The following is an 18142-nucleotide window of genomic DNA, read 5'->3' as shown; positions in this document are numbered from 1 at the left end:
TGTCCCCATAGAGCAGCGCCCGCCTGTCCCCGCAGGGCGATCCTTTGGGCAGGTCCCGGGGAGCCCAAGTGCTCCAGGGCTGCTGTCCCCATCTGTACCAGTGGGACCGGGCAGGGAAGGCAGCCCTGGTGCTGGCAGAGCCCTGCTCACCCCCAAAAATCCTGCCGTGGCACGGGGACACCCCCAAAGCTGGCTTCAACCCCTCCATCCACCCACAGGAGGGCTGGCAGGGGCTGCGGCAGCTCCACGGGGCTCGAAGCAGGGCACCGAGGACCCCCGCAGCCTGCATGAGCAGCAAACTTCCCCTCCCACCACCTTTCCCCTGCTTTCCCTGGCTCGAATCGGGCAGGCTGCAGGAGGAGAGAGGCAGCTTGGCACCGCCGGCCCTTGGCAGGAGCCGGCCTGGCCGGAGGGGCACAGCCCGCAGCCAGATCCGGGCAGCAGGAGCTCGCCGCTTCCCCCGCTGCGATGCACAGATAAAGCACGGCCACGGGCACCGAGAGGAGGCTGGGCTGGCACGGTTCCCGTGGGGCCAGGGCTGCAGCGAGGACAGAAAAAGCAGGACAGGGGCCGGGGGTGGCATCGGCACAAACAAACCCCATCCCTGCACCAAACCTCGTGCCGAACGCATCCCCACCACCACCACCCCCCTCCAGGGACTCAGGCCACTGCTGTCACTACAATTTCCTTTTATTCTCTGCATTTTTACATACACGGTATAAAACCCTCCTCTTCCACCCGCCTGCAGCAGCCAGACCGACCCCAAGGCTGCAGCCACCAGCTCGGGGGCTCAGCCCAGCCCGGGGGGGTCCCGGGTACCCCTCCTGTGGGGACAGGCACCGGTGGCCCCAGCACAACTGGGAACGTGGAGGGTGGCTGGCCACAAAAATGCTGGGATGGATCCATCCACCAGACAGATGGGGAGCGAACCCCCACGGCAGCACAAGGCTGGAGGCTCTCGGACTGCCCAAAGTCCCCAAAAACCCGGGAGCTGGAGCTGCCTGCGGTCCTGGAGCCCTCCGCACGGTGCAGAGCTCCGAGCTCCAGAGCCAAGTCCTTCCCCGCAGGAAATTTCCCCTCCGTTAAAAAAAAAAAAAACAACAAAACAACAAAAGCAGGAGTAAAGAAAGTTAGGTACAAATCAGAGAGCAATAAAAACTGTACGGCAGGAAAAAAAAAATATACATATATTACTAGAGGGGCTACAACTTCGAAACCTCGTCTTGTTTGATCCTATTGCTTTACATAGTGGGGTGGGGGGAGGAAAAAGCGCTAGCATCCAAAGTCCAACAGAAAGAACCAAGATCGAGTCTGCTTCCCTCTCCGGGGCCGTGCTAGAGTTTTCCTGGGGGTGGGGAGCCAGCGGGGAGCCCCGGGAGCGAGCGCTGTCCTGCCGCCGCACGGCCACCCCGAGACGAGCACCGGGACGCCAGGAGGGGAAAGGGAAGGGGCGAGGAGCTCAGTCCACCCCCGGTGCCGTCAATTCCAGCATCGGGTTCTCCGTCCCCGTGTCCAAGCAACCGTAAATGAGAACCAGACCCCTTGGCTCGGCCGCCCGCCTTATACCCTGATCTCGTCGTCATCTTCGTCGGCAAATGAGAACTCCTTGTCGGGGCGCTTCGGGGGGCCCCGCTGGCTCTGTGCTCCTGGGAGGGGGCTGCGCTCCTCCGGCCCCGAGGCGCAGCTGGACGCCGAGCTGCTGTCCCTGGGGCCGCGGGACACGCTGCGGGACGGGCTCTGGCTCTGCGAGGCCACCGGGGAGCCGGGCAGGGCAGCCGCCACCTCCTCGCGGCTCTCCTCCGCCTCGGGGTCTTCGTCCTGCTCCCACTGCTCCTTATCCATGATGCTCAGGACGTCGCCCAGCATGGAGGGCCCCAGGTCGATGTGGAAGGACATGATGGACTCGGCGTGCTTCATGCCCGCCCCGCTCTTGGCCACCACCACGGGCAGCTCCGTGATGTCCCCGAAGTCGCGCTCGTCCAAGCTGGGGCTCAGCGGCCCGGCGGCCGCCCCGTTGAGGCGCTGCTGCTCTTCGGGGCTCATCTCCTCCGGCAGCTTCTTGACGGGGCTGGAGGAGAGGCTTTTGGGCAGCTGCCCCGCGCTCCTGTCCACCTCCTTCTCGTTGAGCTGGGGCAGGGACACGGCGTTCTTCACGAAGAGCGCCGAGTCCCGCAGCGAGCCCAGCATGTCGCGCCGGTCACCCCGCGTCACCGACTGCGAGCGCTTGCTGCTGCGGAAGCGACGGGACAGGAGGCTGGGTTTGGAGGCTCCCTGCTCCTCGCCCGCCTCCGGCCCGGGCTCCCCGGCTTTGCTGGTGAGGAAGGAGGTGTCCCCAAAAGCGTCCCCGGCCCGGCCCACGTGCATGGTGTGCCGAAAGTCCCCCAGCGGCGCGCTGATCATCTCGGCCGTCAGGTCGGCCCGCGAGCGCCGCTTGGAGTGGGCCGAGTTGGAGACGAGCTGCTTGAGGATGGGCATGGTCCCGGCGGGGTGGCCGAGGGGATGTCAGGCGTCCTGCGGGCCCGTGCTCACGGTGCTCACGTCTCCTGCTCCGCGTCCAGGCTCCCAGGAGGTGTCACGGACGGGTCACTGCTAGGGGACGAGAGAGGGACGCGGTCAGGCCTCGAGGACAGCGATGGGCACGGAGCTCCTGACAGCAGCCCTCACCCTGCCAGGCTGCAAAACGCAACCCCGTGCCTGCAAATGGCTTGGTGACCTGGGGAAAAGCATCTGCTGCTCCATATGGGGCGGTGCCACAACAGGGACGGGTCCCCAGACCCCTCCATGAGTCCCCACATCCTGCTCAGTCCCCAAATGCCAAGTCCCCGAGCACAGAGCAGAGGCAGAAGGGCTGCAGGAGAAAGATGGGGGCAGGGGGATGCAGCAGGACGGTCCCCGAGCCACGTGAGCACAGCACTGCAGCCCCACAGCGTCCCCTCGCCCTGTCCCACGGTGACCCACGAGTGGGGACACCCAGTGAGTGCTGCGGCCTCGCTCGCACCCAGGTCTCCCTTCCCCTCCTGGAAGGAACAAAAGCGCTTTGTGGCTGCTTTGGGGACAGAGCTGGGACAGCAAACGTGGCCTGGCCACGGGGATCTGCCAGGGCTCTGCATCGCAGCAGGGATGGGGACAGCAGTGCCCCATCCCACCCTACACCGTGGAACCCCCAAAAACCCCTCCTGCTCCCCAAAAAGCACAAGCTGACCCTCACAGCAGCCGGATCCGTGGTGGCACGCCGAGCGATCCCACTGCGCCTCGGGGACGGACACAAAGAGGGGCACCGAGGGCACCCCCTGCCCCCTCCCCACACAGCCCCAGTCCCCCGGAGAGGGGCACGGCAGCGCTGGAGCCTCTGGGAGCCGCAGGCCGAGAAGATGCCTGGGATTTCTTTTTTTTCTTTTTTTTTTTTTTTTCTTTTTTTTTAATTGAAAGAAAGCGGGGAGGAGCAGCCGCCAGAAGGAATTGGAAACAGACGGCAGGAAGTGTGTGAGGAGGGCGTAGAGCCCCCGGGAGGCACCGCCGGGCCAGCGGCGTGCCGAGGGGAGCAGCACGGGGAGCAGGGGATGGCTCCTGCGTCCTCACACACCTGGGACATGGGGACACGGGGACACAGCCTTGGTGCTGCCCCCGAGCACCCCAAAGCCCCCCCCACGGTGCCGAGCCCACGCGTGCCGGGTTCCTGCGCCCACCCTCGCTGCGCTGTCCCATGCACGGCCACCTCATCGTCACCGCCGTGACTCAGGGGTGACAATTCACAGCACAGATGACAAAGGGCCCCCCCCCCGTTCCTCTTTCCCACAGCCCGGCGGCACGACGGCCACCTCCAGCCCCAGTGCCACCAGCCCAGCCCCGGTGGCCCCGCAGGAGGGGACAAGGACGGCGTCACCACGTCCCCCCCCGTGGCGTCAGGCAGCCCCAGGTGGTCCGGGGAGTGGCTGCCGGGGAGGAAGAGCTCGGGGAGGAAGAGCTCGCAGCCTCCTGCTTCCTCCCCCCCTCGGGCACCGCCGGCGACACCACGGCCCCGTGACGCTCACGGGGAAGGGGACAGTGTCTGGAAGCGTGGTCCCGGCACCAGCCAGCTACGTACCCGCTCAGCCAGACACCCCCACGGCCGCAGCATCTGCCCCCACCACGCACGGATTTCCCCTGCCACGCAGCCGAACCGGTCCCGTGTGGGCAGGACGGACTCTGACCCCACGCGGGTGCAAAGTCCCAGCGCCCAGCCCCTTCCTCGCCCAGCCCCATTGCGCCCAGCCCCTGCTCGGGGCCACCACGCTCCACAGCAGCTCCTGGGGGCTGTGGGGCCACGATGATCCAGGGGGGGCTTGAAGGAGACACCCCCGGAGCACAGCAGGGCGCAAGCAGGGCGCAGCAGCCGCTCTGCCGCATCCCATCGCCTTCTCACAGTGCAACCACCCCAAACCCAGCGCATGCAGGCTCCTTCCTCCCCTTCCCTCCCCAAATTTGTATGCGGAGGCAGGTCGCAGGACTGCCAGCGGCTGGCACAGGCTGGGCGCGTGTGCATGGCACCGGCGTTTTCCCTCGGCACGGTCTCCTTCCAGGCCAGCATTCCTGCAGCCTCGGGTTTTACATAAAACAAACACTCCCGGCAAGCTCCCCAGCTGGGCCAGGCAACTGCGCTGCTGATTTAGGCCATCTGGGGACTGTCCCTCCCCTTGTATTTAGATTTCGGGGCCAAGTTCAGCATTTGTGAGATACTTTGCAAGCCTCGGTGAAGGGGCCACCGGGAGGTTCGAGCGTTACCGGTGCGGGCCAGGAGCTCTCCATCAGCCTCCAAACAAGCTGCGTCCCCCCTCAAGCCTCCTGCCCACCGAGGTCTCCCTCGGTTTTTCGCTCCTGGCCTCCCCAAAAGGTTCCCCAAAAGGTGACGGGGGAGCAGATGCCCCCACCAGCCCCGTGCAGCCCCGGGGGGGCGGCACACAGAGCCCTTTTCTCCTGCTCCCGCTCGGGGCGAGGAGCAGATCCTGTGACATCCACGCTGCAGAAGCTCTCACAAAGGAAACCGGAGCAGCTTCACCCGCGGCTGGGCACCACGGATGGGCGCGAGCCCTAGCGGGGCGGCGGGGAGGGGGGGATAGTTTGAAGGTTTTGCCTTCAAACCTGCAAGTTGGAGGGGAAAAGGGATAAAGCAAAGCGATAGGTTGCACCCTGCTTCAGCCCTGCCTTCTCACCCTTTTGGGATTATGAGCTGCAAAGGGCGAGAGCCTCAGGTCCCCATTTTCCCCTACAAACGGGTGGCTTCCAGCAGCACCCCAGCCCCATCTCACCCCACTCAGCATCAATCACCTCCTGGGGACCACAGGGGGGCAAAAAAGAGGACGGTGCGTGGGCGCACGTTGGGGAAACACCGCTCCAGCCCTGCTCCCACACCCCCTGCCTCCGGCTCAGCCCGCTCATGAGCTGGGAGAGCCCCCCCGGCCGGCCCGGCCGGCTCCAAACGAGCCTTGGCTGTGCCGACGCCACGGGCAGCACCCTGCAGCCCAGAGATCAGAGGATGCTCCCCGGCCTGCCGTGAGCTGCGGCAGCCCCAGACCGGTCCGGGCCCCCCCGAGAAGCCCCAGGGCAGGGAGGAAACGCTCAGCCCAGCTCCCCAGGGCTCCGGCCCCCCGCCCCAGGCGTTCGTCTTGCGCAGCCCTTTGATGTCGCTGCCTGGCAGGCGGCTGCCAGAGACGTTTCGCAGCTCACGCCCTGCCACCTCCGGTCCCAGGATCCCAGGAGGGGACCAGCCCGATGTCACACCCTGGCGTCGGGGCTCCCCGGGAGCCTGGGGGCAGACGGTCGTGGTGGCGCCCGGTGAGCGTCTCCGCTCCGGTCCTGTGCGCCGGCACCGGCACGGTTCGGCTGTGGGACGCACGGAGGAGGCCCCGGTGCCACTGGAAGAGGAAAATTGGCCGGCAGCAAGAGGCAGAGCCTGGGAGGAGAAGCTGGGCTCTGGCCGGAGAGCTATCGGCACGCAGATCAGAGCTGACCCGGGGAAGGCGCTGCCCCAGCGCCAAAAGCGGAGCAGCGATTCCCCCGGGGGAGCGCTGCCGACCGAGAGCTATCCAGAGTTCAGCTCTAACTATTGGCAGGACGCGCCAGAACACGCAGAGAGGATCATAAATCCTCCTGCCGTGGGGCGGCTGAGGGCACGGAGGGGACGTTTCCGGGGGGGAGAGGTTATCTCCTCGCTGGCCTCTCTCCGTCTCGCAGCGGGGGCTGGCGGGGTCCGACAGGATACCGGGGCTGCGCAGCCCTCCCGGCCTCCTCCAGGCTCCGAATTCCTGCGGTTTCGCTGGGCTGGACGGGAAGTAAACAGGCAGGGCTTCCCACGGCTCGCCCCGGCACCCTACCTGCTGGCAGGCACCCCGCAAGCCGGCCAGCTCGGGGCCCCACGGCCGCTGCCTGCGCTCAGACAAAAACCCAGGGAACAAAGGGAGAGAGAGGCGGCCGCGGTCAGCACAACGCTGCCGGCACCCAGGCTGCTCGGCGGTGCCACGGGGAGGGGGGGAGCCCCGCCACCGTCACCTCGTGCCAGGGCACAGAGGTGACAGCTGCCCCGTGCTCCAGGGGTTAGGGCCAGCCTCGCTGTTCCCACCCAGCAGCACCCAAAGTGGCCGAACTCGTGGCTCAGCCTCAGCTGGATTCGCTCCACGGTCTCCGAGGGAGCGGCGGCCAACACGGATCTGTTTACTGTGCGTCCCGCTGGGGAGCCAGCCCTGGCTCGGGGTGCTGAGACCCACGCTCTGCTCGCTCCCTGGCACCTAATGAACCCAGCCCCCCTTTAACAGCCTCCCCAATCTATAGGTTCGGCGCTCGGAAACATCCGTAGGGCGTGCTGCCACTGCTGGGGTCACGCCAGGGCAGCGCAGGCTCGAGGCCAGCAGCCCCACCAACCTGCCCAGCCCGGTGGCACCGGTGCCACACCACGACGGGCTCACAAACCCCATGTCCTCAAAGCCCCGAGGTGCCCGCACGCATCCCCCGGGGGTGTGGAGCGTGGTGGAGGGCAGGCCGGGATTTCGGGGAAGCCGTGTCCCCATCCCAGGAAGAGCTGGACGGGGATTTCGGGCGGCTCTGACTCAGCACCCGCCTTCGCCCGGTCCTGGCGAGCCCAAGGGGTGCTGCTGGAGCCGCTCCAGTTTGGGGAGGACTGACCCGACTGGGATGGGCCGCGGGGATGCGCTCGGGACCCCGATCCCCGGGCACCCCAGGGTTGGCACCGCGCACCCCGGGGCTGGCACCGCGCACCCCGGGTGGGGCGAGCCGGTGCCCCGGGCTGGGCAAACACGGCCCGGAGGTGCCGCATCCTGTTAACTCCTTCAGCAGCACCGGGCCCGGCCCGGTGCCGGACCTGGGGCTAGGGGCAACCCCGGGGACCCCACCCGTGCCCCCCAGCTCCTCGCCCCCCTCGGTGGGTTGATGTTTGCGCCGGGAACCGGGGGCACCGGGGCGCTGCCGGCGCCGCGCCCCCCTCGTCCCCAGCCGTTCACGGAGCCCCGTGAGCGCTGCGCCCCCCCTCGAGCCCCCTCCCCAAACCGGGACCGGCCTCGGGAGCTCCCCAACTACCCCAACCTTAGCCCGGAACGGTCCCCCCCGGTGCCAGCCCCGGTCCCGCCGCGCCTCGTCCCTACCCCGGACAATAGCCAGGGCCCGGCGAGCTCCTCCCGAGCCGTGCCAAACCGTGCCGAGCCCCCCCCCTCCCTTACCTACGCGGTGGCGCCCCTCTCCCAGCCCATGGCCGTGCCGTGCCGAGCCCCCCGGTGCCGTTCCCAGCCGTGCTGAGCCCCCCGGTGCCGTTCTCAGCCGTGCCGTGCCGAGCCGCCCCGGAGCGAAACCGAGCGCCCCCCCCGCTCCACTACCGCCGCCACGAACATGATGTCATCGCCCCGCCCGAGCCAATAGGGGGGCGCCACGTCACGGGGCAGCTCCCCCCCCCTCCATTCAAACCCGAGGGGGCCGGGGGGGGGCAGTCCTGGGGCCGGGCGCGCCCCTTTTTTTTGGGGGGTGATGGATAACGGGGACCCCCCGTTGCGCATCCCAACGATGGGGACCTCCAGGGTGCGCGGGGGCACAGGGCGCATCCCCCCGGGGGGGGCTGAAGGATCGGAGCCCCCAGACCCAATAGTGGGTGGGGGCTGCCTGCACCCCCCCCCCCCGCAGAGGGAGTGGGGTTGAGGAGCTCGTGTGGGCAGCCCCAATTAATTAGGGGAATTAATTAAGCCGGACTGAGCGGCCAAGGGGCTCAGCGTTGGGGAGCAGCTGTGACCCCCCCACGCTCACCCCCATTGCCCCCAGCTCCCCCCTTCTCCCCAGACCCCCCGGTGGTCCCAGGCCTGGTGCAGGGGGGGGGGACCATGGGGACCCCCAGGCTGGGGGAGGAGGCTTGGGGGTGTGAGGGGTGGGTGGGGGCACCCTGGAGAGCCAAGAGCAGGGGCTGGGGGCTGCAGGGCCCCCGGCGGAGGCTGAGGTGAGAGCTCTGTGGGTGAGGAGGGGCGGGAGGCACGAGGTTATCCCGCATCTGCCTAATGCAGCGTTCCTTGCATATTCCCAAGCGTCTGGCGCCTCTGGGTGCAGCCGGGCTGCTGCGGAAAGGGGTGGCGAGTGGGAACCTCGGCCCCAGATGCCGTGGCCCTACATGCCCAGGGGCTCGGGTGCTGGGGCACGAGGGTGGCAGGGTGCAGAAGCTGCTGGTGCCACCAGTGCGAGGAGAAACCCATGTGCAAGGTGTCTCCGTGCCCTGCCACCGCGCTGCGTGGGCTCGGCGGCACCAACCCCACATCTGGGCACAGCCCCCGGGTGCCCAGCGCCACCACCTGAGCCCCCTCCTGCTCCCAGGAAAGTCCTGGGCTGTGCTGCAGCCTCGGTTCACATCGCTGCCATTTCCATAGCCGGTTTGGTTGCCAAATTTTCCTTGCCCTGCTTTGCATAGGGGAAACTGAGGCAGGGCGCAAAGCGCTGGGCCGAACCACCACCCCTGGATGCGCTTTTTTTTGGGGTCGGGGGTAGATGTAAGAAGGGAGGCTCCATCCCGGAGCTCTCCCCCTTTGCCCCGAGCCACCCCACACCTCGTTATCTGCCAGCTCAGCGCTACCAGGCCAGCTGAGATCAGAGGGGGAGGCCTTGCATGGCCGGGTGCTGTGCGCCTCACCTGATGCTGTCACGGGAGCAGCGCGCCGGGTGAGACAGCGCAGTCGGGAGGAATTAAAATCAGCCGCCTGGCGGGGAGACAGCGCTGCCGGGGACGGCTCCCGTGGGCTGGGAAGAGCAGGCACCCACTCAACCCGAAAAACTGCCTGCCAGAGCTGGGCCCTGCTGCTCTGCGCACCGGCTCCGTCCCCGCAGAACCCCGGGGGCTGGATGAGGTCCCCCGAGGAGGTGCTCGGAGGCTGGGGAGTGGGGTTGGTTGGTTGGCTACGACCCTCCCCGAACCCCACTGCTGGTTTCTTTTTCACGCATCTCAGCAGCTTTGGAAAGCAGAGTTAATAGAAATAAACAAATAAATTGTGAAGCGCTTTGAAAAGCCAGGGAAAACGTGCCCGGGTTTCCCAGCAGCCCGGTCCCCTCCTCCCCAGCCAGCGCCTGCCAGCTTTGGCTACTGCTGCTGCTGGCTTGGCCGCTCAGGAGATGCTTCTGGGAACGCCGGGCACTTTCCCCCAAGCCCTGGAGCTGCAGTGGGGTGTGGGGATCACCGGGCAGGCAGCCAGGGTGCTGGGAGTGGGGCACAGCCCCCAAAATCCCCAAATCCCCCCAGCCCCAGGGCTTGTGTTGGCGCTGGCCGTGGCCAGAAGCCTCCCCAACAGCCCCCAGCACCCCACAGACAGCAGCTCGCGCCAGAAATATGGGATTTTACCCCTTCCCCGTGCCGTTCAGCTGGGGTTGTGTGGTTATCCACGCCCCCGGCACACCCCGGCACGACTGCGCCGCCCGCTCACCGCCGGCGCCTCGGCACCCGCAGGTACCCGGGCGAGCGCCGGGGCAGGGTGCGTGCAGGTTGGAGCCTGCCACGGGCAGGATTTCTCCTCCGTTCCCAGAAAGCACGCTTCCCCCAGCCCCAGTGTGCTGGGATCGAGCTCGCACAACCCCAAAACCCCCCTGGGATCCCCGGTGGCACCGCAGCCGGCACAGCCCCGTGCACTGGGGAGCCTCAGGGGGTGCCCGGCGCGGTGGTGCTGAGCAGGGGGTGGTGGGGCTCTGAGGATGCGCTGAGCCCCGTCCCATCACCAGGAGGGGCTGTCCCTGTCCCCACAGCCCACAAGGGAAAGGTGGAGAGCCCCAGCACGGCCCCGGGAGCTGGTAGGGAACTGGGGGAATCGGGGAGGAAAAGGAGAGCCCAGGCTGCGGGCGGTTTCCCTTCCACCTCGCCGAGCATTTCTCCGAGCTCTAATTACACCTCCCTTCGGCTTAACCCGGAGAATAAAACCTCATCGCTTGGCTATAGCGACGGCACGCCAGCTAAGAGAAATAAATAAAAGTGAATCACGAAGGCTCAGCCTCGGCTTACGGGTCACAGCCCCGTTTCTGGCACACGGACACCTCCCCATCGCCTCCCTGCCCCGGGGTGTAGCGAGCGGGTGCCACCCCGGAGCCGCACGGCCAAATTTTGGGGTTTTGGCTTCTGCCCTCTGTCCCCCTTTGGCTGGCCCAGCCCTGATAAGCTCGCGGTGCTCGCCCTTGGCAGACCTCAGGCCCCAGCCGGGGATTTTATCAAGGCCAGCGTGGTGCCGAGAGCCCGTCCTGGCTGCAGCAGCCGGCTGGGTCCCCTCTGTGCCATGGGGAAACTGAGGCAGGGCAGGGGGACACGAGGTGCTAACGCCACTGACACCCACCCCCTGCCCAAATCTGCAGTGCCCACACCGCGCTTTGCCCCCTGCGCAGCTCCTCCCTCATCCCCCGACCCCCATCGCGTGCTGCCGGGGGGGTGACAGGCACTGAAACCCCGTTGTTTCACCCCAATTTCCCCCCCAGGCCCTCGGCCAGCCTGGTGGCAGGGGCTGGCTGCAATAAACACAGGATCCCCTCCCTCCGGCAACCCCTTTTCCCCCAGGCACCGACCCCACTGCTCTGGGCTGGGACCCTACAGCGGTACGGCCGCTGCAGGACAGACGGACACGTCCCCACAGAGGGCAGAGGGGCTGGGCTCATCCTCAGGTTCTTTATTGGCATCTCCCTCGGCTTGCCCCGGGCGCCGCGGCCCCGCCGGCTGGTGCCCGGCTCTCCGGTAGGCACTGCGGGTGTTTTGCTGTGCAGAGACCCCAGAAACCCCAGAAACCCCCCCCTCTTCATGTCCCTGGAGCCCCCCCGGGCATCGCCCCCCCCTGCGTGCCCCTCGCTCCAAAGGGAATTGAAATAAAACCAGCCCCAAAGCCCCAGGATGGCGGGGGGGTGGCTGCGGTCGCTGTGCCACCCCCACAGCGAGTCCTCTCCAAAGCCCCTGGGTGCAAATCCGAGGGGACGTCAGCACCACTTGCACCTCTCGGGGCTCTCCTGGGGGGGCGGCGTGTTGACGAGAGGAATTAATTATCCACACGGGTCCTGGCGCAGTGGCTGCCCCCTTCCCCAAAGGGTCCGGGCTGGGGGCTCCCCCTCCAGAGGCTTTCAAGCTCCTCGCCCCCCGCAGTCGTCCTCTGTGTCACCACCCGGCCCCGTGGCCCCCCCTGAGCAGAGGGGCCGGGGTTTGGCACGGTGAGGGGCCCCCAGAGCCCCCAGGGCGCGGAGCTGCCAGCCCCGAGTCCTGCCGAGGAGGCTGTAACGCAGAAAGCTTTGGCCAAAAGACGAGCTGGGGCTTTGCTCCCCAGCCCAGCACAGTCACTTGGCATCCTGCTCCGAATTCTGCCAAAAAAAGGAAAAAGCCCAAGCTCCAGCCTGTGCCCACGGCAGCCGGGGCTTTGCCCCCTGCCAGGAGCCCTGGGACCCTCAGCATCCTCCTCCTCTTCCCCCCCTCGTCGCTTTTTTCTTGATTCCTTGGGGCTTTTTTTTTTTTTTTTGTATTTTTTTTCTATATTTTTTCTCGCTCCTTTCTTTCCACTTCTCTTCCAAAAAAAAAAAAATCAAACGAAAGAGGAAAATCCAGCGATGGGAGCTCTGGAGCCGGGGGCCAGGCTGCTAGGCGGGCGGTACAGGGTGCCGGGCTGGCTGGGGGGGTTGCCGGGGGTCTGGGGGGTGGGAGTCCTGCTGGCTTTGGGGCGGAAGAGGCTGCCCTGCTGGGTGGAGGTGCTGGTGGAGAGGGGAGCGTGGTCGGGCTCCCCGGAGTCGCTCTCGGTGTAGCTGTACGCCTGCGCCCGCGAGATGCCCTTCTGCTGCCGCCGCCACGAGTTGTAGTAGGTGGGGTCGCTGATGTAGTGGTTGACGAAGGAGTGGGCTTTCTGGTGGCCCGGGTCCACCTCGTACTCGCTGTCGCTGCCCTAAAGGATGGGGACAGGGGGAGAGTGGGGTAGGGGGCACAGCTCGCCAGCCCCCAAAGCGGGGAGAGGGCTCCCGGCACCAGCAGCCCCAAAAAGGGGGGTTTGGGGAGATGTGATAGGTGCCGGGGTGGTGCTGCCTTTTTGTTAAAGCAAAGTAAAAACCTCCCATGAAAATAAAGGAAAACAAAACCTGCCCCAAAAATAAAGCAGAATGAAACCTCTCCAAAAAATAAAGCAAAACAAAACCTCCCCAAAAAATAAAGCAAAATAAAACCTCCCCAAAAAGTAAAGCAAAACAAAACCTCTCCAAAAAATAAAGCAAAACAAAACCTCCCCAAAAAGTAAAGCAAAACAAAACCTCCCCAAAAATAAAGCAGAATAAAACCTCCCCAAAAAATAAAGCAAAATAAAACCACCCCCCAAAACAAAGCAGAACAAATCCTCCCCACAAAAGGGTTGTGTGGCCCTGGGGCCCCTAGGGTGGCGGAGACCGGGGGTGGTGGGGGTGTAAGGGGTTGTAGGGTGAGGGCTTTTTTTTTTTTTTAGGGTTTTTAGGGTTAGGGGGGTGAGGGTGGTGGGGAGGAGGGTGCTGGCGGGCGGCCCCCCCCCTGCCTCCCGCTCTCGGTAATTGGATTCAGCTTCTCCTGGGCGCGCACAAAGGGCCCATTGAGGGGCTGCGGGGAGGCAGCGCCGCGCCAGCTTTCAGCTCTCGCCGCTCCTAAAGCTCCTCAAAAGACACTCGATCCCCGCTCAGGCAGGAGGGGAGCTGGGATCTGCTGCGCCACGGCGAAAAAAAGCTAAAGCTGGCGCGGGAGGAGAAAAAGGGGGGGGCTCGGGGCCAATCTCCCCCCTGCTCGGGGCTGGGGCTGTGCCGTGGGGACCCCCAGGACCTTGCCCCTGGTTTCAGCCTCCTCTTTTCAGCTCCTTCCCAGCATCCGGCCCGGGGGGCGATGCTCCGTGGCCTCCCCCAGGGCTGGCTCCTGCCCCGGGGGGAGGACACAAAAGTGGCATTTTGTGGGGTTGGCAGAGCCACCGCCGTTGCCACCAGCGACCGGGCAGCGGGACAGTCCCCAAGCCTCTGTCCTCTTGCTGGGGGGACCGTCCCCGTGCCGTCCCCTGCGGTGCCCACCACGGGCCGGGGGCTGTGCCAGCTTCCTGCTGGAGCCGTGCCACGAGGCCTCGGGGATGCTTCAATGCGGGAGGGGGGGCACGGGACTGGCAGTGCCGACCCCAAACGCACAGCGGGACCCGCGTGGTGCCGGGCAGAGAGCGTGGTGAGGCACTGGGGGGGCTCCTAGAAGCGTCCCTCCTGTCCCCCAGCCCCTCTGCCCCCCCGTTTCCCCGTCCCTGTGCGCAGCCCCCGGGGGGGTACCTGAGAGTCGGAGACCTCGGAGGGCTTCTCGGTCAGGCTGCTGCTCTCGGCGGGGATCAGGTCGTTGTATTTGGTGACGTCCTCGTCCGAATAGTGCAGGCTGCCGGGGCTGGGCCGCGGTGGGGACCTTGGGGACAGGAGGGGGGTGCTCAGGGCAGGACCACCTCGGGGTTGTGCCAGACCCCGGGACCCCCCAGGGCCATCACCGCGGGGTGCCCCCGGCCACTCCGAGACCCCCTCCGGGACGCTGCGCACCACCGGGATGGGCACAAGGGCTGGAAAATGCCCTCGTGCCTGGGGAGGGGGCTGCGGGGAGGGGGTCCCTACCGGGTGTAGATGCCGTTTTTCCTGCAGAAGGAGTTTTTGACCGAGAGGCGCCGGTTGTTGAGCTCCAGGGCGGGGAAGCTGCCCTCATCCAGGCTCACCATCTCGCCGTGGCTCAGGGCATTCGCCTTGGAGCCGTTCCCTGCGGGACAGGGGCTCAGCCTCCCAGCACCTCCCCGAGCACCCCGCAACGAGGGTGCTGTGACCCCAGCCCCTGCCCCGACTCCTCGGGGGGCAGCAGGAGGGGCAGTGCCAGCCCTGGAGCTGGGGGTGGCACAGCCTGGGGACCCCCACGAGCTGTGGGGTCCCGCCGTGGCCCCGTGCCCGGTGCCATCAGCACCGCCGCCAGCTCCCCGCTCTGTTTGCTTAACGAGGAGCCCTGGATTTTCCCCACAATTTGAGCCCTTGACACAGCTAAGAAAACAGAGCCGTGTTTGGCTAATCCCGCTGACCTCCGCCGAGCCCCTGCGCCGCCCTGCCTCCGCAGCTGACAGCGGGACAAGCCCTTTATTTAATCCCTCGAGCTTCCAGCCCTCTCCGCGAAGCCTGCTGCATCCTCCTGGATCCACCAGGTCTCGGGAGCCCCAAGGCAGGAGGGTTGGGCGCTGCTTGGGGTCTCACTGACCCATTTGGACCCCAAAAGCAGGCAGGGGTACCCCGGAGAGGCTCCCCCCACACCCCTCCAGCTGGCACCCCACAGATCCAAGGATGCCCAGCGTGCTCCCTCCCCATCCCACGCGCATTTTGCTCCTCCTGCATCCCAGGCAGCCCCCCCATGAGGTCCCCCCGTGGGTGCCCACCCAGGCGCTCACCCGAGTCCGACTTCTTGGCGTACTTCTTGCTCTGCCCGCGGATGATGAGCACGAAGACGAGCAGGAGGATGAAGATGAGCCCCACCAGGGCGATGACCACCAGGAACCACCACTCCTCGTAGAAGGGGTTGGTTTTCTGGGCTGGGGCACACAGCAGGAAGGATCAGAGGGGCAGGGGGGGGCAAAGCAGTACGGATGGGGAGACCCCCAGGGATTTTGTGGGAGCTGGGTCCATGCAAGGGAGCTGCTTAGGTGGGGATGGCAGGAGGAGATGGCACCCCCCCAGGACACCCCCCCAGCTACCTGAGACTGAGGGGGACGGCGTGCTGGGGGTCCCGTAGCCGTAGTCGTTCACGGCGATGACACGGAAGTCGTAGCTGACCCCCTGCTTGAGGATGTCCATGCTGAAGGTGTAGGAGGTCACTTCCTTGGGAATGTCCTTGATGAGGATGTCCCAGAGCCCCTCGTCTGCAGGAGGGAAGGGGCTGGGGGGGAGGTGGCAGCAGCCCTGCGGGGGGCTCCCCGGCGCGAGGGGCTGCTCTCCCCTTCAACCCAAGCGGGGGACGTGCCCCTTCCCAGCCCCTCTCCCATTTTTCTCCCTGCTGGGATCGTGCCCTCTGCCATCTGCCCGGCTCCACCAGGCGCCGAGCTCTCTCTGCAGCATCATTAAAAAGCCAGAGCGAGGCGCGGGGCTGATTTATCACCTCCCTGCTCGTGACCCAGGGCCAGGCGGCTCCCTGGGGAGCGCAGGCAGCGGCAGCGGTGCCCCGTTAGCCATCAGTCGGGCTGTCGGTGCAGCAGGAGAAGGCATTAAAGCAGCTTGCAGGAGAAAGCACGGCTGTGCCCACCGGTTCCTGCTTGGGAATGGGGGCTCCTGTCCCCTCCCCACCTGTGGGACACCTCGGTGCCCCCTTGCCTGGCACAGGGGACATCAGCGCCTCCGTACCCATGCGATCAGCAGCTCGCTGGGTCCTTTCCATCAGTCCTTTTATCAGCACCCTTGGGTTTTTATCAGCACCCTTGGGGCAGCCACGTGGCCAGCGCCGGGTCCTAATCCCTCACGCAGCCTCCCCCCCCATCTGATATTCCCTGCCTCAGTTTCCCCAAAAAAACATCACGCCCCCGGTGGGCGCACGGAGCTGCGGTACCTGAAGGCCGAGCCTCGATGACGTATCTGGTGATGGGTCCCTGTCCTGGGTCCCCGCTCGACCAGTGGATGGTGATGGCCGAGCCGTAGCGGGAGATGAAGGGCTCACCGGGGGGGCCGGGGGCACCTGGGGACCCAGAGCAGAGCTGGTGGCACGGGGACACATCCCCATGGGACCCGCGCGGTCCCGGTGGGCAGGAGCAGCACCGGGAGGGGGGCTGTCCCCAACCACATCTCCTCCCGCACCCCAAATCCCTCACGCCTCCCCCCCCCTTTACCTTCCCCAGGCCCCGTGGTGATGTTTGCCTCGATGTCGGGCCCGTAGGCGAAAGTTTTAGCCCGGATCCGGAATCGGTAGGTGACGCCCTCCGCCAGGTCCTTCACCTTCATCCACAGCGGGCTGTTCCCCTTCACGTCCACCGTCACGATCTTACTGACACCTGCAGGGACCGAGGCTGAGCCGGGCCCCCCCCGCGCGCCCCCAGCAGCCCCCGCCGTGCCCTCACCGTCCACGGGCATGCAGGGCTCGTAGACCAGCCTGTAGCCCTCCAGGACGCCGTTGGGCAGCGGCGGCGGCTCCCAGGACACGTTCACCGAGGTGGTGGTCAGCTCGCTGAAACGGATGGAGCCGGGGGCGCTGGGGGCTGCAAGGGAACGGGGCAAGGAGGGGGGGACAGGGGGAGAGCTCAGCGCTCACGGGGATGCCCCCCCGGCACCGTGCCGGCCCCTCTCCCCACCGGGGGTGGCCGTGCCGCGTCCCCACCTGCCTGCTGTGTCTGTCCCTTGACGGGGGGGCTGCGGGGCCCATCTCCAGCGGCGTTGAAGGCAGCAATGCTGACCCAGTAGGAGGTGTACCCCGTCAGGTTCTTCAGCTTCACCCCGGTTTCGGGCAGGAAGAGCGTCTTCACCCGCGCGCTCTCGTTGTGCCGCTGGGCCTCCCAGAAGTGGATCTGCAGGAGGATGGAGAGGCGTCCCCCTTCGTGCACAGTTCATCCCCCCTTCCACCCCTCTGGGCCCTTCGTGGTGCTCAGACACCCCCTGAAGTCCTGCCCAGGCTCCTAAACCCCTGTCCTAAACCCCTGGGGGCTCTGGGTGTGCAGGAGGGAAAGCAGCAGCCTCCCCTCGAGGCTGGTTCCAGGCTGGGCTGGACCCCGGCCGTGCGCCCTGCCCGCAGCTCACACTCGCGCTGATTTTTTTGGGTGCGCCTTTGGGGACATGGATTTGGAGGCGATGATCCCTGGGGGTCCCTCCCAGCTCGGATATTTCGTGATGCTGCGCGCTTCTGGCACAGGGCGGACCCCCGAGATCCGCGCTGGGTGCGCCCAGGGCTGCAGCGCGCAGCCACAGCCCCGCACCGAGCGCATCCGAGGGCCGACGGCGCCCTCTGGTGCCCCGCTGCGCCCCGCGTCCCTTTTCGGTGGCTCTCCTGACATCCACAGGGGCACCCAGCACCTCCCAGTACACCCAGTGCCTCCCAGGGCTCCCCCCAACAGCACCCACACAGCATCTCCCCAGGGAGCCCAGCACTCCCCCGTGGCACCCTGCACCTTTCCAGGGCCCCCAGCACCTTCCCAGTGCCCCCAGTTCAGTGCCAGCTGCCCGGTGGCCAGGGCTCGGTACCTTGTAGCCCTGGATGTCCCCGTTTTGGCTCTCGGGGGGTGGTGGCTCCCAGGTGACATCCAGCTGGGTGGCCGTGGCCGCCTTCACCACCACGTTCTGCGGCGCGCCGGTGGGCACTGCGCCGAGGGAGGGGACAGCATCACCGCCTGGCTGCGGCCAGGGAGGGGGAGAGACCCCCCCTCCAAGGTGTGGGGGATGCACGGGCACCTCGGGGGTGTGCAGAGGGGATGGGGGCCACGGGGCTGTCTCGTGGTGACACTGGGGAGGACGGGGTACCAGGGCGTTTGAGCACCCCAGGATGTCAGACTCACCCGCTTCACCCACAAAAACCTCCTGGGGGGGGCTGGGGGGGCCCTCGCCCACGGCATTGTACACGCTCATGCGGATCTCGTAGCGCCGGTGCTTGCTCAGGTCTGGGGGAGGGAGAAGGGAAGGGATCAGCGGGGTCCCACCACCCCCGGGGGGG

At 66.6% G+C, this 18142-nt stretch overlaps 3 protein-coding genes across 11 annotated transcripts in view; 1 reads left to right on the top strand and 2 right to left on the bottom strand.

Annotated features, from left to right (window-relative positions):
• Positions 1 to 18142, top strand: part of RPL38 (ribosomal protein L38) — a 145444-nt gene that overhangs the window by 40891 nt on the left and 86411 nt on the right. The window lies entirely within an intron of this gene.
• On the bottom strand, positions 673 to 7875 carry CDC42EP4 (CDC42 effector protein 4). Of its 6 annotated transcripts, none has more exons than XM_038165595.2 (2): positions 7707 to 7875; positions 673 to 2586 (listed from the first exon to the last, which is right to left on the bottom strand). In XM_038165595.2, exon 2 carries the CDS (start codon positions 2473 to 2475, stop codon positions 1561 to 1563), a length of 915 nt encoding a protein of 304 aa, XP_038021523.1. In that variant the 5' UTR covers positions 2476 to 2586; positions 7707 to 7875; the 3' UTR covers positions 673 to 1560. The 6 variants fall into 6 exon arrangements, with proteins under 6 accessions (XP_038021523.1, XP_038021524.1, XP_038021525.1 ...); XM_038165596.2 differs by having other exon boundaries at positions 673 to 2589; positions 7711 to 7875; XM_038165597.2 differs by having other exon boundaries at positions 7711 to 7875.
• SDK2 (sidekick cell adhesion molecule 2) overlaps positions 11117 to 18142 on the bottom strand; it is a 44742-nt gene continuing 37716 nt past the window's right edge. For 2 of the 4 annotated variants that reach the window (XM_072025630.1, XM_072025631.1), the window contains 10 exons: positions 17988 to 18089; positions 17677 to 17792; positions 16820 to 17006; positions 16335 to 16700; positions 16058 to 16183; positions 15213 to 15377; positions 14910 to 15050; positions 14101 to 14239; positions 13774 to 13900; positions 11117 to 12401 (listed from right to left, as the gene is read on the bottom strand). In XM_072025630.1, coding sequence (XP_071881731.1) covers positions 12048 to 12401; positions 13774 to 13900; positions 14101 to 14239; positions 14910 to 15050; positions 15213 to 15377; positions 16058 to 16183; positions 16335 to 16700; positions 16820 to 17006; positions 17677 to 17792; positions 17988 to 18089 — 1823 coding nt within the window. In that variant the 3' untranslated portion in view covers positions 11117 to 12047. The remainder of the gene's footprint in view (positions 12402 to 13773; positions 13901 to 14100; positions 14240 to 14909; positions 15051 to 15212; positions 15378 to 16057; positions 16184 to 16334; positions 16701 to 16819; positions 17007 to 17676; positions 17793 to 17987; positions 18090 to 18142) is intronic. The other 2 variants (XM_038165419.2, XM_072025632.1) reach the window with 2 other exon arrangements.

Source organism: Anas platyrhynchos, chromosome 19, assembly GCF_047663525.1.
Source record: "Anas platyrhynchos isolate ZD024472 breed Pekin duck chromosome 19, IASCAAS_PekinDuck_T2T, whole genome shotgun sequence".
Classification (NCBI taxonomy): domain Eukaryota; kingdom Metazoa; phylum Chordata; class Aves; order Anseriformes; family Anatidae; genus Anas; species Anas platyrhynchos.
Note: the sequence above shows the minus strand (reverse complement) of the source record. Positions and strands in the feature narration are given on the sequence as shown.